Source organism: Oryctolagus cuniculus, chromosome 11 (assembly GCF_051225735.1).
Source record: "Oryctolagus cuniculus isolate XC-2025 breed Fujian yellow rabbit chromosome 11, ASM5122573v1, whole genome shotgun sequence".
NCBI lineage: Eukaryota > Metazoa > Chordata > Mammalia > Lagomorpha > Leporidae > Oryctolagus > Oryctolagus cuniculus.
Window position 1 is genome coordinate 13,503,206 of NC_142877.1, and position 8,530 is coordinate 13,511,735.

The following is an 8,530-nucleotide window of genomic DNA, read 5'->3' on the forward strand; positions in this document are numbered from 1 at the left end:
TGGTGATGACAACCCAACCGGCTATACAGTAATAATAGTACCAAAAGATAATCATAGTGTCTGTCTCATAGGGCTGTTTCAACACACCCAGAGCACAGGAAACAGTGGGGGGGGAGTGATCCGTCTTTTTCTTATCCTCTGCCTTGCTCCTGGCACCTGGGTTCTTCTCAGTTTCTCACTGTACAATAATGCTGCAGTCAACACCATTCTACATGCTGTTTTGTGCACATGTGTGAGTATTAGAGAGCACCCGATTGTTGGGTTTAAGGGTTTTTAATAAGCAACCTTCTAAGAAGACGGAGCCACTCATACAAGAAGGAACACTCGCTCCTCTTCCCCAATTCAGTTCCGGTTCCAGTTCTGAGGTCATCACGACTGAGAAATGTTCCCTGACCCCAACCACAACACAGACATACACACACACACACACACACGCACACACATACCTTATTCTAGTATGAAACATCGCACTCTGGGTACCCTCCTAGTATGACCCCCACCACCACCACCCTCTCGGATCATCCTGTCACTGAGTGGGACTCTCCGGGGATGGAGTCTGGAGCCCAGGCTTGAAGCAAGCTACTCGGTCACCCTTCTGTGCTCTAACGTGTGAGTCACTGAGCCATTCCCTGAGAGCAGGAACAAAGTCCAGCTCATTGCTTCACCCCCAGTGCCCAGCTCCGCCGCGGAGCTCAGTAACCATCTACTAATGAATGAACAAACAGGGTGGCCATGTCCCGGGCTGTAACACAGAAACAGTCATATCCAACCCTGCCAACGGGAAGGAACAGATATGCTGTTACTCTGGGGTGCTTGGAACACAGTCGGTAAAAGCCACCGTACATATAGAGGTGCACACAAGCCTAAGCAAACTCTGCTCCAAAACGTTAAAGAATCAACTTTATTTAGAAACATTCCAACAGGAAAGAAAGGCGAGGAGAGAGGGCCCAGCCCACCTCCGCGCCTCCCTCTCACCCAGAACAAACGCCCAGTTTGTATCCGGCAAACTGGTCCCTTCCCCGTCACGGCGGCCCCCGAGGGGACTTGCTCGGCACAGCTGAGGCAGGAAGGACGCCCTAGTCCTCAGGGCAGTGCAGGATGTCAAAGCTCACGTAGCCCACCTGGTCCACTAGGTTCACCTCGTTCCGGGTACTCACACGCCAGAAGAAGCGGTCCTGGCAGAAGTAGGCTTTCTCTGCAGGGGGCAGGGACAAGAGGGGTGATTCCAGCCCTCCCACACTCAGACACAGCAGGAGCAAAACCTACAGTCAACCCTCCCGCCCGTTCTAGACCTTTCTTTTTTTCTTTTGTTTTCTTTAAAAGGCAAAGTGTCAGAGAGAGAGCAGTCTTCCATCCACTGGTTCACTTCCATCCACTGTTCCCCAAATGGCCACAACAGCCATAGCTGGATCAGGCTGAAGCCGGGAGCCAGGAACTCCATCCTGGTCCCCCACGTGGCTGCAGGGGCCCACACACCTGGGCCATCCTCTGTGGCCTCCCCAGGCACATTAGCAGGAAGCCAGGACTCCAATGCTGCGGCTTAACCCTTTGCACCACGACAGTGGCCCCTTCCCAAGGTTTTCGTGTAACACCTCCATCTCCCCTCTGCCAGTGAGACTCCGGAGCACACAGACCTCAATGCGCAAAGCACCAAAGAGAGCCCGGTACACAGCAGGTGCTCCATACATGTTTTGTGAAGGAACTAATGAATGGATGGATCGACAACCATCGTAATGTTCAGAACAATTCATCAACATTCGTTCATTGAATGCACCATGTATCCCTTCAACAGATCTTCACCGAGCACCTGCTATGTTCCAAGTACTATCTGGGGCTCTAGGGATTCGGCAAAGGAAAAGCAGGCCTGATCTCACTATTTTGGTGCTTACATTTGGGGTGGGGGTAAAACAGATGATTAGCAGGTAAACAGGAAAATACATGAGACTGCATTTGTCATTGTAGACAGCATGGAAAAAATAAAAACAAATAAGTGAAGAGCTAAGGAGGCCGGAGAAGGCCTCTCTTAAACAGTGATCGTGGTGCAGAGACCTGAAGGGCAGACAGCAGCAGCCCAGTGACAGTCCAGGGGACAGCCTTTGCTCTCGCTAGGAATGACCTTGATCTGTTCTAAGAACAGCCGGTGAGGGTGGAGCCCGGTGAGTGACAGGAGTACTGAGGAGATGAGAGCAGACACTGCCGGGGGCGGGGGGAGGTCAGATCGCAGGAGTTCCTGTGACCTTGAAATGGGTCTGGGGTCACCCCCAGTACTCCTGCCCTCCTCTCCTAACCCTGCCTGCTCCCGGGCAACCATCACCACTGAGACTCAGGTGTTCACAAAGTGTGGTGAAAAACCACAGATTCAAAACTGATTTTCACTTTGTCAAAGGATCCCACGTCAACAGTGAGAAAGAGAAAGCAAGCATGACTCCAGTTATCATACCGGCCTGACAGATTGGGAAACTGAGGGCCCAGCAGTGGCCGTGATTGGCCCAAAGACACACAGCCGTGAGCCGTCTTCCCTCCCACTGCATCCCAGAGGCAGCACAGTGCTTGGCACACCATAGGCGCCTGGTAGCTTCTTGCAAACCACCTATCGTGTAGCGGAGAGCAAGAGCCAGGAGGCAGGAAACCTGAGTCCTGGTCCTGGCTGTGCCCCTCTCCCGCTGCGGGCCCTGGGACAGCTCTGCCTCTGTAGAGCTCTTCTCTGCGATAGGGCAGAGGCCCCGACGTTCGAGAGCATTTTTCTTCTTCCCAGCTCAGAACTGAGAGTGGCAGGTGTCCTGGGAAGGGACCACCTCCCCGCCCCGGCCCGGTCCGCAGCCCTCACCTCGGTACTGGAAGACGTCGTGTGTGTTCAAAGGCACCCCGGGGAACATCTGATCCACCGGAGCGCCGCTCCGGGAATCCACCGTCTGCGTCTTCACGTCGAACCTGCAGGAAGACAGGTGCTGAGGCTGCGGGCGGCCGCAGGTGCGCGCGGGCTCCCCCTGCCGGCGCCGCCGGGCCCTCACCTCCAGAAGCGCTGCGCGCCGAACAGCAGCACCTTGCCCCCGGCGCGCGGGAGGGCTCCGGTGACGTGCGGCACCTCGGGACCCAGGCCCAGCTTGTCCAGACGCCTCGGGCCCAGCACCGACGCGCCTGTGTACACCCACACTTGGCGCCCTGCGGGGGGAGAAGGGTCACGGGACGGTCCGGAGGGCGAGCCCAGCGTGGCCCCGTCCGGCCACGCTGCACGCCTGCTGGGCTCTCTCGGCCGCCCCTCCATCCACGGCTGACTGGGGAGGCTGCTTCTGTGGCGGGAGGAAGGGCTAGGGAGCTAACCCGAGAAGAAGAACAGCTTCTTGGTGAGCGGCTCCTCAAAGGCGGAGTCCAGCTTGGCCGGCAGCGCGGGCCAGGTGTCGGCGATGAGGAAGGGGCCCTGCGGCCGGCGCCCACTGCCCTCGGAGAACCGCCAGTACCTCCTACGTGAAGGGGAAGGGGCGGCGTTGGATCTGACCCGAGGGCCCGTGGCGCGGGGTGGGGGAGGGGCAAGCAGGTGCCTCCTCCGAGCCCCTCCGAGCCCACACATCCCCGGCCCTCACCCATCCTTGAAGACATGCAGCTTGTTCCCTATCTCGGCGATGGCGTCGAAGACATTCACGTTGCAGACGTCTTCAGCTGGGTCCAAGGACGCAGTGGGGGCCGCAGAGGGGCTGGCCGTGGGGGGACCGGTAGGGCCAGCTGAGGGGGCGCCGGTAGGGCTGGTAGTGGGGTGCTCGGAGGGGCGCACAGTGGCCGGCCAGGTGGGGCAGGCCGTCGGGGGAGCCGTGGGCTGCGGCTCAGGTGTGGTGGTGGCTGGAGGCTGGGGGTTGGGGTTAGGACCTGGAACAGAGGCCAGAGGAAACGCTCAGGGGTCACACACACCCTCCGCCCCCTAAGAGCCTCGCAGTGCGCCCCCTCTGGCACACACTGGCCTGGCACCCGCCTGCCTTTCACGGGCATCTATGCAATCCACGGGTTGTGTCAGACCCTAGGGTGGGCACAGGACAGGCAGGCAGCCCCTGCTGGCCCCTCCAGGCCACATGGCGGGCTTACACAGCGCTATGAACTCACGTTGTTAGCTCACGGACTCCTCAAAGGAACACTGTGAAGAAGTTCTTTAGCATCCTCGTTTTCACACGTGTTTAGTTAAGAGAGTTCCCATCTGCTGGTTCAACTCCCCTGAAAAGCCCTCTGCAGCCCCAAGCTGGGAGCTGGGACCTCAATCCAGGTCCCCCACAAGCAGACCCACTTTGGGGGTGCCATGGCGACTGCTATCCAGGAAGGAGGTATCCAATCCAGGCTCTTGGAGCTGAGATGCAGGCATTAACCGCTGGGTCAAACACCTGTCGCCTCAGCATTTTGAAATGAGGAACTGACACTAACAATAGTAAATGACAGTAACGATAGGAACATGGCACTCACTGAATGCCAGCCAGCATTCTAACACGTCGAAACCTCCCAACAGCCAGGTGAGGCAGGTGCTCTGATCACCCCTCTTTACAGACGTGGAAATTGAGGGCTGGGTCACCTAGCTATGCAGTGGCAGGACTGGCTTTGGAATACCTCTCTCTCCCTCCCTCCCCTCCTTCCCACCATCTAATTTCCTTATCACTATCTCCAAGCACTGGCGGGCCAGAGATGGGCCTGGGTCTCTATTCAGACAGAAGCATCAGGCCCAGCTCCTGGCACCCTCCCAACTTCCAGGCTGCCTGATCCTCTCTCCAAGCCCACGGCCGGGCCACACCGTCCCCTCGCTCCTTCCATCCCACTCCCACAGTCTGCCTCACCATATAGATGCTGGATGCCCCTGACGTCGTCCTCGTGCAGGGGGGACCCCTCTAGGTAGCGGTACATGGGGTACATGAGGGCCTCCGGCACAGAGGAGTGATCCAAGCCCAGTGCATGGCCGAACTCGTGGGCTGCCACGAGGAACAGGCTGTATCCTGGAGGGAGGTGAGGGTCCGTGGCGTGAGCACCACCCTGCCGGGGTGCGACCCCCAGCCCCGCAGCCCCGGGACCCCGCGTACCTTTATCAGGGCAGAAGCCCCACTTCTTGTCGCTGTCAAAGTTGGAAGTGGTGGCACACCAGAGGCGCCCATCCCTGCGACCCTCGCTGGTACAGGACGAGTACTCTTTGCCCAGGAAGACGAAGGGGAAGACACACAGCTCTCCCGCCGAGTTGCCCCCGACCACCGTGGAGTCAGCTGCAGAGACCCGGGGCCTTAGGTGAGCAGGGTGGAAGGAGACCAATAACAAGCCCTCGGCGGGACCAACGAGCCACTGAGAGCGCCTTGGTGGCCTGTCTTTAAGGCCTAGGGGGCGCTGTGGAGCGTGGACAGCCCGGTGGCCGAGGGGCCGGGAGGCGGGGGCGATTGAAAGTCAGGATGAGAGGGTGGGCGGAGCCACGACCATTTTGAAGACCAATAAGAAGTGCAGAGACAAACTACGCGTCAAAATTCCGGGTTTCGGGAACACGGGAGGGCGAGGCTGAGCCTAGGGGTGGGGCTGGGCTACCTCGGGTCGGGCAGAAGCCGTAGAGCTTGTCCTTGTCGTAGCTGGCGGTGGTGGCGCACCAGCGGTGGCCGTCGGAGCGGCCGTCCGTGGTGCAGGCGGAGTAGGTACGGCCCTGGAAGATGAACGGAAACTCGCAGGGCTTGCCGTCTGCGTTGCCGTCCTGGGTGTAGAGTCCTGGCGAGGAGCCCTGTGATTACCCCCAGGTGCGACCACCTGCCATCCATCCCTCCCCCCACCCCGTCTCACAGGGGAGTAACCTGGACCCACAGAGCAGGAGACTGACTCAGAGGCCACACAGCATTAGGAGCAAAACTGAGGTCCGAACCCAGGCTTCCGGGCCCTCTAGGGTGCTGGGCGACCCTGCCGCTCGCCCTGACCCCCAACTCACTTTCGCTGGGGCAGAAGCCAAACCGACGGTCGGTGTCATAGTCGGCCGTGGTGCTGCACCAGGCCATGCCGTCAGAGCGGCCGTCCGTGGTGCAGGCGGTGTAGGAGCGGCCCTCGAAGGTGAAGGGGAAGTGGCAGGGGGCGCCGTCGGCGTTTCCAAAGTACGTGGGAACCACTGCGGGAAGATGGGGCTTGGGGTCAGGGCGGTCGGTGATGGTGAGAGGGACGTGGGAGAGCTGGGAACAGGGAAGGGGCTGGGTCTCACCGACGCCCTTGCCCAGGGACCACAGCTCTTCGTCGTCGAAGTGGGCATCTCCCTGAATGCCGGGGCCAGGAGGGAAGGCGTGCGCCAGGAGCCCGTCCTTGCCGTCGAAAGGATACCCGTCTCCGTGCTCTGAATTGGGAAGGAGGCGAGTCAGCCGCGCCGTCCAAGGGCAGAGGCGGAGCCTCAGTCCCCCCTGCGCCCAGCCGCCCAAGCCCAAGCCCAAGCCTCGCGCCCGGGCGCGGTGCCCCGTAGGGCAGAGGGGGGCGCCAGGCAGGCGAGGGAAAGCCAGGTCCCCCCCCCCCCGTCCCCTCTGCACTCTCCGTGGCCCTCACTCCCCCGCTCCGGGTCCGGGACCCCGATCTCACCCGCGACCCCAAACTGGATGACAATGTCTGCGTCCCGGCTGTACACGCGGGTGAAGGTGAGTGGCGTCACCGCGCTCCACAGCGCAAAGGCGCGGGCGAAGGCGTCGTCGATGACGTCGCGCGGCAGGTCTTCGGAGTAGTTTTGGATCCTGCAGGGGAAACGCAGGAGGCAAAGGGTGGGAAGTGAGCCGCCTGAGCGAGGCAGTAGCAGGACCTCGCGAACACAGCGCTCCCTGCGGTCGGCGCGCTCAGGTTGGGCCCTGCAACGGATCTGGTAAGAGGGCTTGGCTTTGGAGGCCCATGTGCCCAATGGAGAAATAGAGTCACTGGCTCCAGCCTGCAAAAACCCAGGGCCCGTCTAAGACAGGGCGTGTTCACCACTGGCAGCGCAGGACCGGCCAGCCCAATCGCTCACCAGTACGTGATGTTGTGGTGGTGCCACTTGAGGTCACCCTCGAAGGTCTGGAATTTGCCCACGTCCGGGACGCCGCAGCGCGGGGCCCGCATGGCCTCCAGGGTGGCATTATCCAGCTCCCCCGTCTCCGGCAGGGACAGATGCTTCTGCAGAAGTAGCAGCGGCAGCCGCAGGGACTGGCTGTCTCCGTGCATGCTGGCTACGCGGGTGTAACCATAGCGGAACAGGTACTCCTGGCATGGAGAGACAGAGGCATGCCAGAGCCCGTTCTCACCCCTCCTGCACCAAGACTCCAGCTACCTCTGCAGGTGCTCAGGGACTGGCAAACAGGCATCAAGCCCAGGATGCCAGTGCTTTCCGCCCACCCAGGAGTCTCTCCCCGGTGGATGGCCTCAGTTCCTTCCCACTCCTGGTCACCTCCAGCCATGCCTGCCCCAGACTCCCTAGGGTTTATCTCTGTTCACCCAGAACCCTCCATACCCCCTACCCTGCACCAGTGCCCACTAGGAAACCCCTTCTGCCCATTCCTGACCATCACTGCCAGTGCTCCCCAGACCCCCCCGGCCTATGCCTGGACATCTCTGTCGGCCCAGCATGCCCCAAGCCATCTCCTCGGGCCCCGTGCTCTCTCTGGGACATCAACACCTCCCTCGCCAGCCGGCCAGCCTTCTCTGACTCCAAGCCAGGATGTTCGCCTACCTCTGCCAGCTGCCTGTCGGTGAGCCTGGTTCTCAGCTCTCCTGGGAAGACCACCAAGGTGGGCTGGCGGCGGCGAGGGGCGGCTGAGCAACAGCCCAGCACGAGGAGCGCCAGGACCAGGGGCTGTCTGGGGCTCATGGTGAGGGGAGCAGCGTCTGGCGCAGCCACGGCAGCGGGGGCTTTAAAGAGGCACTCCTGAGTCGTGACCCCGCCCCTCTCCTGCAGGCAAGTGCTGACTCAGGGCCGGTGAGGGGGGAAGGGGGCAGCCCCAGCATGAGAAGGCAAAGAACAGATTTTCACCACCTCCTCTCCCCCCGCCTCTCCCCCCACCCGCCTGCAGTCCCCGCTGCCGAGTCAGGCAGGACCCCAGACCCACAGGAAACCACAGGCCCTCAGGGGAGCGGTTGGGTTTTGCAAACTGCAGCGTTTGTGGGAACAGGAGGGAGAGGGACGGGGCAGGAGGTCCCAAGTGGTCAGCTCAGCGAAAGGATGTTGGACGCCCTGGGACCCCCTTCCTGAGTGCCACCCCAGGCCCACCCTTGACTCTGTGACACCCCCTCCTGAGGCTCTCCCCGCAGGCTACGTCCTCCCTCCTGGAAAGCCCTCCTCTGACTCAGCTTCCTCCTCCCGGCTCCAGCTGGGCGGAAGGAGTGGGCTCTCTGAGGCAGGATTTGGGGAATTCCACCGGGGTAACCCCCTGTCTCCGACAGGCTGAATCTTCAGGGCAGTGATGGGGAGAGCTCAGCAGACAGCCTCACGGTGCTCCCTGAGGGCCTCGGGCACACGGCCTCACCACTGGGGACTTCTTTGCTCGGCTGTCAAAAAATAGCACCCCCCCCCCCCGGCAGGTGTTGGATGCTGTGA

General features: G+C 61.0%; 1 protein-coding gene across 1 annotated transcript; it reads right to left on the minus strand.

Moving 5' to 3' along the window:
* Positions 1-882: 882 nt before the first annotated feature.
* On the minus strand, positions 883-7,809 carry MMP9 (matrix metallopeptidase 9). Its single transcript, NM_001082203.1, is given in 13 exon segments — positions 883-1,195; positions 2,828-2,931; positions 3,012-3,162; positions 3,322-3,461; positions 3,582-3,861; positions 4,809-4,964; positions 5,049-5,225; positions 5,536-5,709; positions 5,924-6,097; positions 6,188-6,316; positions 6,553-6,701; positions 6,968-7,200; positions 7,667-7,809. Coding segments are annotated over 13 exon segments (2,124 nt in total). The 5' UTR covers positions 7,805-7,809; the 3' UTR covers positions 883-1,076.
* Positions 7,810-8,530: the final 721 nt, after the last annotated feature.